Source organism: Mobula hypostoma, chromosome 21, assembly GCF_963921235.1.
Source record: "Mobula hypostoma chromosome 21, sMobHyp1.1, whole genome shotgun sequence".
NCBI classification, from domain to species: domain Eukaryota; kingdom Metazoa; phylum Chordata; class Chondrichthyes; order Myliobatiformes; family Myliobatidae; genus Mobula; species Mobula hypostoma.
In genome coordinates, this window is record NC_086117.1 from 51,685,075 (window position 1) to 51,698,387 (window position 13,313).

Genomic DNA, 13,313 nt, shown 5'->3' on the forward strand with positions numbered 1-13,313 from the left:
TATGTTGTGGGGGCAGGTTGATGGGGCTAGGCAGTTTAATGGCTCAGCACAGACTTGATGGGCTGAAGAGCTTGTTTCTGTGCTGTAGTGTTCTATGACTTCATGAGTTGATGGGCACATGAGACGAGGTAGGAGATGGGATTGAGGGGAATGCTCTGAGAGTAAGCATTGACTCAAAGGCTGAATGGTATCCTCAGCTGTAAGAAAATGTACTTAAGCCAATATAAAGAAGTGAGGTGTAAGCAGAGTTCTTATTGTGGGAGTGGTAATTCTTGGAGTGAAGCAGTGTTCGTGGTCAAGCCTTGGCCCAACAGGCTTTGGCGAGAATAGACAGAGACTATGCGTGCTGAGTCATTTGTTATTATTTGTTTTGATTGTCGAATGTGGGGTTGAGAAGTTGGAGCCAAAGGTATAACAAGCTCAGCATGAAGAGGCAGAATAAGTGACCTAGGTGAGTACCAACTAAAGGTTTCAGAGATAAGACACAGGTAGGAACTTAAGCAATTCAAGAGGGCAGCAAGAAATGTTAACCATAACAGTGACACCCACATCCCGCAAGCAAAACAAACCAGGATGGCATTTTCTAATCCACCTGACATTATCCCATGTCTACAGCAATCTTACTTTTTCAATGTAGAGTATATATACTGTTTTCTGTTGAATGACAAAATATTGCATGAGGTTCTTACCAGGTAATTCTCCTGGGCCAGCAAAGACATTCGAAGCTTCAACTGTTGACATACTGGCAAGACGTTTAACATACTCATCAAATTTTGTCCTTCCATCCTCCAGAAGACAAGCACCCAGAGAGCAATACAAGGCCTCAATAAAGTAGCATTCTAGTACGTCAAAGCTATCCACCTCTTTGTCCAGCAAACGATCCAACATCTTTGTGAGCTGGGTGACCTAGAGGGAAGTGATTCAAAACACATCTTAATCCTGGCTGCAGCAGACTGTCAATTTATGTTTGGATCTAGTTAGACCAAAACACACTGGAGATTTCTATCATGGTATGCAAATGGTAATCGGTAACAGAGTAGTAAAGCTACCACTTTGCTTTATTCTCTACATCACTGAAATTTGTGCAACCTAATAGACTCCATGCCCCACCCTGAAACCCTAAACCCCACCCCCACTATTTTACACTCACTTCAGAGTATCAGAGCCAATCCAATACTGTCCCCATCTATTACAGGCTCACTCCTATTGACATCGTTGGATCTGGGGTTGAAAGGGTGAACAGCTTTAAGTTCCTTGGCATATACATCACTGAGGACCTTACTTTGGTTTGTCCCATAACAACTGTGTGGTGAAAAAAACACAGCAACACTTCTTTCACCTCAGACGGTTAAAGAAGTTCAGCATGAGTCCCCTGATCCTAAGGACTTTCTACAGGGGCACAATTGAGAGCATCCAGACTGGCTGTATCACTGCCTGGTATGGGAACTGTACTTCCCTCAATCGCAGGACTCTGCAGAGAGTGGTGCAGACAGCCCAGTGGATCTGTGGATGTGAACTTCCCACTATGCAGGACATTTACAGTGACAGGTGTGTAAAATGGGCCCGAAGGATCATTGGGACCCGAGTCACCCCAACCACAAACTGTTCCAGCTGCTACCATCCAGGAAATGGTACCACAGCATTAAAGCCAGAACCAACAGGCTCCGGGACAGCTTCTTCCACCAGTCCATCAGACTGATTAATTCATGCTGACACAATTGTATATCTAAGCTATATTGACTGTTCTGTTGTATATCTTACCGCACATACTATTTATTACAAATTACTATACTTGCACATTGCACATCCAGATGGAGATGTTATGTGAAGTTTTTTACTCCTCATGTACGTGAAGGATGTAAGAAATAAGTCAATTCAATTCAATTCAATCCTCTGATTCTCTTTGTGCCCAGCATTCCACAGTTCCCAATCCTGACCTGACACAGCTTTCTTGAACATCCTCGGTAATATTTCTCATCTCCTGAGATGGCCGCCCTGGAATAAATAGACTCTCCATGTTTACCACATCAATCCCTCTCAGAATCATAAACACGTTGCTCTTTGAAACTTCAGTAGGTAAGTTAATTCACTAAATCTCCATCAAAGTTCCAACTTTTCCTTCCAAAAATAAGCAAGCATACTGTACTGCTTAGTGTTTTTATGGCTTTCGAGTTTTGTACAATCCCTTCCTCGCTTGAATAATCCATCTACAACATGAACAATGTCCAAATGACTTCTATTAACTTGGACAAATAAAACAGCTACATGGGAAAACTACTTGTAGGTCCCCTGTTAGTCACACACCATCCTGATATGAAAATATATAACCATTTCACCTCTACAGTGGTATGAGAGAGGAGTTGGCCAAAGTCAATTGGAAGGAAATGCTGGCAGGGATGGCAGCAGAGCAGAAGTGGCTTGTGTTTCTGGGAAAATGAAGGAGGTGCAGGGTAGATGTATTTCAAAAACAAAGGTATACTCAAATGGAAAAATTGTTCAACTGTCACTGACAAGGGAAGTCAAAGCTAATGTAACAGCAAAAGAGAGGGCATACAACAAAGCAAAAATTAGTGGGAAGACAGAGGATTGGGAAGCTTTTAAAAATCTACAGAAAGCAACTAAAAGAATCATCAGGAGGGAAAAGATGAAATATGAAAGCAAGTTAGCAAACAATATCAAACTGGATAGAAAAAACTTTTCAAGTATGTAAAAAATAAGAGAGATGAGTGGATATAGGACCGCTAGAAAATGAGGCCAGAGAAATAATAATGGGGGACAAGGAGATGGCAAATGAACTATATGAGTATTTTGCATCAGTCTTCACTGTGGAAGACACTAACAGTGCGCCAGGTGCTGAAGAGTGTGAGGGAAGAGAAGCGAGTGCACTTACTATTACAAGGGGGAAGGTACTCAAAAAGCCGAAAGATCTAAAGTCCATAAGTCACTCAGTCCAGATGAACTGCACCCTGGGGTTCTGAAAGAGGTAGCGGTAGAGATTGTGGGGACATTAGTAATGACCTTTCAAGAATCATTGGCCTCTGGCATGGTTCCGAAGGACTGAAAAATTGCAAAAATCATTCCACTCTTTAAAAAAGGAGGGAGGCAGCAGAAAGGAAATTATAGACCAGTTAGCCTGACTTCAGTGGTTGGGAAGATGTTGGAGTCAATTTTTATGGATAAGGTTATGGAGTACTTGTGACACAGGACAAGATAGGACGAAGTCAGTATGGTTTCCTTAAGGGAAAATCTTGCCTGACAAACCTGTTGGAATTCTTTGAGCAGATTACAAGTAGGATAAATAAATAGCCCATGGTATAACAGGAAAGTTACTCACATGGTTAGTAGGAGGCAGTGAGTGGGAATAAAACGATCCTTTTCTGGTTGGCTGCCAGTGACTGGTGCTGTTCCACAGGGGTTGGTGTTGGGACCGCTTCTTTTTATTCTGTAGATCAATGGTTTAGATGATGGAATAGATGGCTTTGTTGCCAAGTTTGCAGATGATATGTAGATTGGTGGAGGGGCAGGTAGTGTTGAGGAAACAGGTAGGCTGCAGAAGGACTTAGATTAGAGAATAGGCAAGGAAGTGGCAAATGAAATACAATGCTGGAAAATGCATGGTCATGCACTTTGGTAGTAGAAATAAATGTGCAGACGATTTTCTAAATGAGGAGAAAATCCAAAAATTTGAGATGCAAAGGGACACCCTAAAGGTGAACGCAGGTAGAGTCGATGGTGAGGAAGGCAAATGCAATGATAGCATTCATTTCAAGAGGTCTAGAATACAAGAGCAGGGATGTGATGCTGAGGCACTGGAGATGGTTCAGAGGAGATACACAACGATGATGCCAGGAATGAAAGCATTATCATGTGAGGAATGTTTGAAGGCTCTGGGCCTGTTCTCACTGGACTTTAGAAGGTTGAGGGGGGATCTCATTAAAACCTTTCGAATGCTGAAAAGCATAGACAGAGTAGATGTGAAAAGGATGTTTCCCATGGTGGGGGAGTCTAGGACAAGGCAGCACAGCCTTGGGATGGAGAGGCGCCCATTTAAAACAGAGATGTGGAGAAATTTCTTTAGCCAGATATTGGTGAATTTAGAACCACTGGCTGCTGTGGAGGCCAGGTCATGGGTGAATGTTTCATGTCAAAATCCTCCAGGAAACTATGTTGCACCAAGTGAAGGTAAATGGGATTAGTACAGATGGAAGCTAATGGTCAGCAAGGGTAGAGTGGGTTGTAGAGTCTGTTTGAGCGTGCTATGACTCTATGACTGATAGTATGTCTTTAGTAATGATTCCAACACTGATGGTCCGTATGGACAGAGTGGATTGTAGAGTTTGTTTGAGTGTGCCATGACTCTGTGACTGATAATATGTCCTTAATAATGGATTCCAACACTTTGCTGACAATCACCAGCAGTTCCACATAACTTGGAAGCAGTTGACCAGAAGTGTTAGTAAACACCTAGAGTTGAAGCAACAGAAGTCCAATGGAATACATCTTACAAGCCACATCTGATCAGCCCTGGCTGGGTCGCCTGGGCGAGGGTGTCTGATGTTGGAAGGCCAGAAACACCCGATGATCCCAGGTTACATCACAGATGAAATGTCCAGCGCATCCTAAGATGTATCTCAGCATCATATAATCATATCTATAAGCCTCCTGGAGGCATCTACATCAAATCACATCTGAATGTGTAACCTGATGATTATGGATAAGAGCAAGTTGACAGGAGCCAATAAACCTCTAATTGAAGTGCCTTTTGATTGTTTTATGTAATCATACCAGATGGAGAAAACACATTTAATAGAATGAAATCCTTCATTGTATTGTTACAAAGCAAGTGCACCTATTAATATCACAAGTCTTTGAATTTAATAGCACTGCTTTCTGATCAACCTTGTAGCTGGCAGCAATTACTTTCTCCAGTCCCACCCATTATCATTTTGTTAATCGCTGCTGATATTTCCATCAAAATGTTTTACCTTTCCACCTTCTTACCATATTCAGATCTGTTTGAGGGACAATTGTTTTCAACTTCTCAACTTGCCTTCCATCCAACATCCCCTCCACTATCAACTCAAGGATCTGAGGCACATACTTGTTAAACAGTTTGGAGAGGTCAGTCTGTTCTTGCTGAAGTAAACAGAAATAATTACAAGTCATATCATAAAGGATGTGAAATTTCAAACTATTACATAACATTGTTGGCTTCTTTAACCCTTAATATTTTATTCACCTTACATCTGAAAGAGCCTCAACCCAGGCTTCATGCAAAGTCCACTGTGGTATTCAAGGACTTTGCTTGTCTCACACAGCCTCTATCTTAATGATGTAACTTGGAATTAAAGTTACTGTCACCCTTTTAAAAAACATGACAACCACTTTGCACACGGCAGAGATCTGGTAAACACTGGTTGATGGATATACATTTTGTAGGATACAGTGGAATACTCCCTGTCCTGCTGCAGAGTAATATCATGCATTCGATACATTCACCTGGTGCAGAAAGAGCCTGCTTTAATATCACAACTGAAAGACAGCATCACTGGTAATGTGGCAGGGCCTCTGCACTGCTCTTGTATGCACTTCAGTCCACATGGAATAACTGGTTTAAATATTGAAAAATAATCAATAAATACTATCATTTTGTTTTAACAAATCCACTGTTTTTAAAAGGAAGATTATTCTTATGTATTAATATAGGAAAGTCATAAAGTACTTTGTTATACTGGATAATTGAGCATTCAAAATAAATGAAAACATTTGCTAATATAAGGTACTAATTTTAATAAAGATAATCAAAATAATCTAATTGAAATACTTTTAAAACCAGCAAGGTTTTAAAAGAAACGGTTATAATTTTACTGAGGGGTCTGTGTTGGGACCGATTCTTTTTATGTTGTATGTCAATGATTTGGATGGTGGAATTGATGGCTTTGTTGCAAAGTTTGCAGATGATAGGAAGATAGGCGGAAGGGCAGGTAGTTTTGAGAAAGTAGAAAGGCTACAGAAGGACTTAGATTAGGAGAATAGGAAAAGAAATGGTAGATGCAATACAGTGATGGGAAGTGTACAATCATTCACTTTGGTAGAAGAAATGAAAGGTTGACTATTTTCTAAATGGAGAGGAAATACAAAAATCTGAGGTGCAAAGGGACTTGGGAGTCCTTGTGCATGATTTCCTGCAGGTTAATTTGCAGGTTGAGTCTTTGGTGAGGAAGGCAAATGAAATGTTAGCATTCATTTCGAGAGGACTAGAATATAAAAGCAAGGATGTAATCTCCAGTCTTCATGAAGCACTGGTGAGACCTCATCTGGAGTATTGTGAGCAGGTTTGGGACCCTTACCTTAGAAAGGATGTGCTAAAACTGGAGAGGGTTCAAAGGATGTTCACGAAAATGATGCCAGGATTGAATAGCTTGTCATATGAATAGTATTTGATGGGTTTGGGCCTGTATTCACAAGAATTCAGAAGAATGAGGGGTGACCTCATTGAAAACTATCGAATGGTGAAAGGGCTTGATAGAGTGGATGCAGAGAGGATGTTTCCTATGTTTGAAGTGTCTTAGACCAGAGGACACAGCCTCAGAATAGAGGGGCATCCTTTTAGAATGGAGATGAGGAGGAATTTCTTTAGCCAGAGAGTGGTGAATCTGTGGATTTCTTTGCCACGAGCAGCTGTGGAGGTCAAGTCTTTATGTATACTTAAGGCAGAGGTTGACAGATTCTTGATTGGTCAGAGCATGAAGGGATATGGGGAGAAGGCAGGAAATTGAGGCTGAGAGGAAAATTGGATCAGCCAGGATGAACTGGTGGAGCAGATGCAATGGGTCAAATGACCCAATTCTGTCCTATATATTATAGTCTTAAATGTTGTACCCATTCAGAAAAATATGCTCTGCAGTTAAATAAAGCTAGAGTTTATTGCAAGATTTTTCACTGACCAATTTGTAAAGTTGTTTGTAAAATAATCATACCTTGCTGGTCCTCTCATTGATCCACTTGCCCCAGTAGGGTCTGTATCGCAGGTTCTTGGGGTCCACATAAACCATCCCACAACGAGAAACGGTGGCTGGAGAGGCATACTGTAAATCTCCAACCTATAAAGCTCATAAGGTAAGAAAGAGCAAGGTCAGCAGAGCAGAACATTGTGGACGTGCTACGTTGGCACCAGAATGTGCGGCCACACCTGTGGGCTGCTCCAGCACATCTTTAGGTTGCGTTGGTTGTTAACACAAATGGCACATTTCCTTATATGTCTTGATGTACTTATGATAAATAAATCTGACTATAAATTGAAGAATATGGCAACAGCCTGTCAAATCAATAATAAATTCCTACTTTTACTCCCACTCCTGATTCTGGATCAAACATGCAGAATGGCACCCCGACCAGACAAGACTTCTACAGCAATACTGTGAGCTATGCTTCTCACTGTCTGTACCTCCACAGAGCTGAACCCTCACATTCATGGTGCAGATTTTTAGATAATCTGTTCACTTCAGGCACTTGTCTGTACATTTAAGGCAGTGTGCTAGCAGCTGCACTCCCACTGCAAAACCTGCCCAGTGAACATTATATTCCTTATAACATTACTTATATATATATGTAAGTAGTGCAAGAAGAGAGGGTAAAATAGAGAAGTAGTGTACATTGGTTCATTATCCATTCAGAATCCTGATGGTGGAACAGAAGATGCTGTTCCTGAAATATTGAGTGTCTGTTCAGACTCCTGTACCTCCTCCTTGATGATAAGCAATGAGAAGATGGCGTGTTCTGGGTGACGGGATCCTTCATGATGGACGTCGCCTTTCTGAGGCAGCACTTTTTGAAGATGTCCTGGATACTACGAAGGCTAGTGCCCATGATGGAGCTGGCCGAGTTTATAATTTTCTGCACCTTTTTCCGATCCTGTGCAGTGGCCCCTTTGTACAGAAGGTGAAGTAACCAGTTAGAATGTTCTTCACTGCACATCTGTAGAAATTTGTGAGGGCCTTTGGTGACATACCAAGATTCCTCAAACTCCTAATGAAATATAGCCACTGTGATGCCTTCTTTGTAACGGTCAAAATGCTGGGCCCAGGATAGATCTTCAGAGATGTTGATACTCAGGAACTTGGAACTGCTCACCTTTTCCACTGCTGATCCATCAATGAGGACTGGTGTGGGTTCCCTTGGCTTACTCTTCCTGAAGTCCACAACCTACTCCTTGGTTTTACTGATGTGAAGGAGGAGGTAGTGCGGGTCCTGAAATGCATATAGGTCCTGAAATCCTCAGGGCTGGACCACATGTACTATAGGATGTTACAGGAAGCAAGGGAAGTGATTGCTGGAGCCTTGGCAGAGATTTATGTACCTTCACCAGTCTCAGATGAGGTACGAGAAGACTGGAGGGTAGCTAATGTAGTGCTTTTATTTTAGAAGGATTCAGGGATAAGCCAGGGAACAACAGGCTGGTGAGCCTTACGTCAGTGGTAGAAGAATTATTGGAAAGGATTCTGGGGGATAGAATTTCTATTTACTTCAAAAAGCACGGACTGGGATAAAGGCAAGAGATGCCTTTGTCCATGTCAACATGGTTTAGTGCATGGGAAAGAATAACAGAAGGGTTTTGAAGTGACCAATCCCGAATGATTAGGGCAGAGTAGTAGATATTGTGTGCATCTACTTTAGCGAGTCCTTTAACAAAGTCCTGCACGGTAGACCAGTCTGGAAGGTTAGATCACATTGGATGCAAGGTGAGATAGCCAAATGGATTCAAAATTTTGTGTTAGTGGGAAGATTCAGATGGTGGTAGTGGAGAGTAGTTTTTCAAACTGGAGGGTTGTGATCAGCGGAGTGCTGCAAGGATCTTTGATGTTGTACATATTAATGATTTGAATGAGAATGTATGCAGAGCAATTAGTAAATTTGCAGATAACTAAGAATTTGGTGCTACAGTGGACTTATCCTTTCCCTGGTGCTCGCAGTGTCTGAATCTTGGATTCTGACTTAGCAACTCTGAGCCAAAGTTAACTGAAGTGCAAACACATCACATAGATACCGCTGCTATGAACTGCAACATGCAGCAATGCTGCCATGATATCTTGTTTATTTTAATTCTTTACAAGTCTACACCACTGACCACAGCCCACACTACACTACAACTCGGCAGAACACACAGGCTTGTACTCCCAGGTCCAACGGATTTATACTCCCAGATCCCACAGGCTTGTATGCCCATTAATAATGGTGCTAACATGCAGTCCCCTCCAAATGCCCTTCTGTTTATTCCTCTCCATGGATGCTACTTGCCGTGCTGAGTTCCTCCAGCATTTTGTGTGTGTTGCTCAAGATTTTCAGCATCTGCAGCATCTTGTGTTTATTCTTCTGCAACTTCCGCCACCTTTAACAGGACCCCACCACTAAGCACATCTTTCCCTCTCTACCACTCTCCGCTTTCCGCAGGGATTGATCCCTCCGCGACTCCCTTATCCACACGTCCCTCCCCACGGATCTCTCACCCGGTACTTATCCCTGTAAGCGTAAGTGCTACACCTGTCCCTACACCTCCTCTCTTGCCACCATTCAGGGCTCCAAACAGTCCTTCCAGGTGAGGCAACACTTCACTTGTGAGTCTGTCGGGGTCATCTATTGCATCCGGTGCTCCTGGTGCGGCCTCCTCTACATCGGTGAGACCCGACGCAGATTGGGGGACTGCTTCGTCGAGCACCTCCACCCCGTCCGCCACAACAGACAGGATCTCCTGGTAGCCACCCACTTCAACTCTATGTTTCACATTCCCATTTGGTTATGTCCATACATGGCCTCCTCTACTGCCAGGATGAGGCTAAACTCAGGTTGGAGGAGCAACACCTCATATACCGTCTAGGTAGTCTCCAGCCCCTTGGTATGAACATTGAATTCTCCACCTTCCGGTAATTCCCTCCCCATCCCTTCCTCCATCCCAGTTTCACTCTGCCCCCTCCCCCAGCGGCCTATCACCTCCCTCATGGTTCCGCCTCCTTCTACTACCCATTGTGTTTTCCAGTATTCCTCCTTCACCTTTCCTGCCTATCCCCTCCCTGCTTCCCTTCCCCCACCCTTTGATCTTTCCCCTTACTAATTTTTCACCTGGAACCTACCAGCCTTCTCCTTCCCACCCTCCCTCACCTTCTTTATAGGGCCTCTGCCCCTTCCCTCTTCAGTCCTAACGAAGGGTTCTGGCCCAAGACGTTTTCTGATCGTTCCCCCGGACGCTGTCCGACCTGCTGAGTTCCTTCAGCGTTTTGTGCATTTGCTTTGACCCCAGCATCTGCAGAATATTTTGTGTTTGTGTTTATTATTGTCGCTCAAGTGGCGGAATGGAGATAATTCTCTACCAAAGGAGGTGTAGGGTGTTCCTTCCCTCCAATAGCCTGCAGGTCACCCTTGGGCAAGACGTAGCACCTGCTTAACCCATTCTGATCAGAGTCACTGAACCCAAGGGAGCAGGTGGTGTGCACGGTCGTATGAGCAGTTGGTGCACATCACAAGTCCTAGTTAGGTGACCACTGCCGTCAGACAATCTCTGAAGAGTATTGATAATGGCTGGGGGTCACCTGGCTTGTAAAGACACCGCCCAGAAGAAGGCAATGACAAACCACTTCTGTAGAAAGATTTGCTAAGAACAATCATGGTCATGGAAAGACCCTGATCATCCATGTTATACGACATGGCAGATAACGAATGAACAATTATTGTTGCATGTACTGATATAAAAAAAACTTTATATGAACGCTATCATACAGATTATTTCATCACATCAATACATCAGGGCAGGAGAAGGGAAAAGGAAAGAATGCAGAATGAAGTGTTCAATTCCAGAGAAAGAGCAGTGCAGGTAGACAATAAGGTGCATGGTGAGAATGAGGCCAATTAATAATGATTGTGAGATCAAAATTTCATCTTATTGTACAAAGGAATCATTAAATAATGTTATAAATATGAGGTACAAGTTATCCTTGTATGTGCTTTCAGGCTTTTATATTTTCTGCACAATGGAAGGGAAGAAAAGAGAGAAGGTTCAGGGTGGGTAGAGTCTTTGATTCTGTTGGCTGCTTTTCTGAGGCAATGAGAAGTCATAATCATAGAAATGTACAACACAGAAACAAGTTCTTCAATCCAACTAGTCCTTGTTGAACTATTTAAACTGCCTACTCTCATCGACCTGCACCAGGACCATCACCCTACATACCCCTACCATCCATGTGCCTATCTAAACTATCCAAAGTGTAGAGGCTGGTTCCTGTAAAGGGCTGAGCTGTGACCATAACTTGTTACAGTTTTTTTTGTGGTCACATGCAGAGCAGTTGCTGTACCAAACTGTGATACATCCGGATAGAAAGCTTTCTATTGTGCATCTTTAAAAATTGCTGAGGGTGGACAGGGACATGCTGAGTTTCTTTAGCCTCCTGAAGAAGTAGAGGCCTGAGTGCATTTTCTTGGCCATAGTGTCCATGTGGAATTGTACCACTCTCTTTCTCACTGAGGGAAAGAGAGATGCCACAGAATGCTGACCTTGATTTACTGACCTGACAGCAAAGACGTCTTCCTTTGCTAACCATTGCAGAAGAGATATGTTGGAACATTACCTCAAAGAGCATGGCACAGTGAGCCTGCAGCCTGATCCGTTCTCCATTTGCCAGTGTCAGCAACTTGTTGTCATCCATCACAGAGTTCATGTTTTCCACCCAGAGTGCATCCACATCACCGTCAAATAAAATGTACCTGTAAAAGTTATATCATCATGTTCCCAACACCATACCTCACTGCAAGTTGCTAATGTGAAGAGAAATAAAATAGAACCAGACCTGTATCCTTACAATACCTGTTTCAAACTCAAAGGTCGTACAACCAACAAGGTGTGGCCATTGTTGTAATTTGAGAAGCATGACAGCTAGGATGTTTTGTACCACAATCGGCTGGATTATTCAACAGCTCACAGGAGTACAGAATTTCAAAGATACACAACCTCCCAACAGTGTGGCCACTGTTATAATCTGAGAAGGCAGAAGAATGCAGTCCAATATCTACTCTTACTCTTTATATATCTGAAAAAACTTTTGGTATCATTTTTTATATTGGCTAGCTTACCTTCATATTTTATCTTTTCCCCACTTATGGCTTTTTCAGTTGCCTTCTGTTGGTTTTTAAAAATTTCCCAATACTCTAACTTCCCTCTAATTTTTGCCCTATTGTACGCCCTCTCTTTTGCTTTTATGTTGGCTTTGACTTCCCTTGTATGTAGATTATCAGTTTACTGACAGAGGCCAATTAAGAGATTTGCTTTGGAAATTGACAAGGCAAATCTCTTAATTTAACTTTGTATCAATGAACAACTCCATCAAACAATTATCAGTGGATGTATTGATACTTTAAGCCCATCAGAACGAGCCTTTGGATATGGGATATTCTGATTTTGTGCTGTTTAATGATTATGGGATATACATTTTTTTTCAAATATTAAATTGGAATTTTTACCTCCTTTCCTTCTTGTCAGTTGGTTTATTGATATTTCTAAATATATTTGATAAAATTCCATCGGTCCAGTCACGAGTCACAGGATCCAAGATTCCATAGAGCTCAATCACACTGACGGCCTTTGCATTCAGTGTGTACAGTTTTGTCACCAGTGACATTCTACAACATAAAGGAAAAACCAAGAGACATTGTTTCCAAACCAGGTTATGGAATGTTTTCCCTATCTGTATTACACAAAGGCATTAGCACATCTGACTGTGAAGGTTTCAGACTTCTAAATACGGAACAGCCAGTGTTAGATCTCACCTGGTTTGAGCCTTGCAAAGTGTATTAATGACCACAGTCTTTCCACCTCCAGTGGGTCCAACCACCATAGTGGTGTGTCGAGTCATGATTGTTTCGTACATCTGCACCACTTTATCCACCTGTGGAAGAGCAAATTCTCACCTATTTACACCAGATACATTTGGATTTTCAGCAAATACGGAAGAATAACTCCATATTATCTCAATGCTAGAACAAAAGCCAAAGATGCTCCAAACTGGTGTTCTAGGTAGGACCCACACCAGGGCTGTGGGGTTATGTGTTAAGTTTGCAAGGTGTGATGGATCTGGTATTTAGGCACTGCATGGTATTTCTGTGAGAAAATACTTCATGAATCATCAGAATAGAATTGCCACCACTTTAAAAGGTAGAAGAAGAACTCTCTCTGCCCTGTGATATTTGACAGCTGTAGATTATTTGAACTGCAGTCCACTTCATGCAATCCATTTCTGCATGTGGTCACAGAAACACTGAATCAATCAACT

At 42.3% G+C, this 13,313-nt stretch overlaps 1 protein-coding gene across 1 annotated transcript in view; it reads right to left on the reverse strand.

The window, feature by feature from the left end:
* Nucleotides 1-13,313, reverse strand: part of dnah10 (dynein axonemal heavy chain 10) — a 281,471-nt gene that overhangs the window by 102,220 nt on the left and 165,938 nt on the right. The window contains exons 38-43 of the mRNA XM_063073994.1: nt 12,811-12,929; nt 12,505-12,663; nt 11,616-11,751; nt 6,981-7,103; nt 5,002-5,136; nt 690-906 (exon numbers count right to left, since the gene is read on the reverse strand). Of these exons, the coding sequence (XP_062930064.1) occupies nt 690-906; nt 5,002-5,136; nt 6,981-7,103; nt 11,616-11,751; nt 12,505-12,663; nt 12,811-12,929 (889 nt within the window). The remainder of the gene's footprint in view (nt 1-689; nt 907-5,001; nt 5,137-6,980; nt 7,104-11,615; nt 11,752-12,504; nt 12,664-12,810; nt 12,930-13,313) is intronic.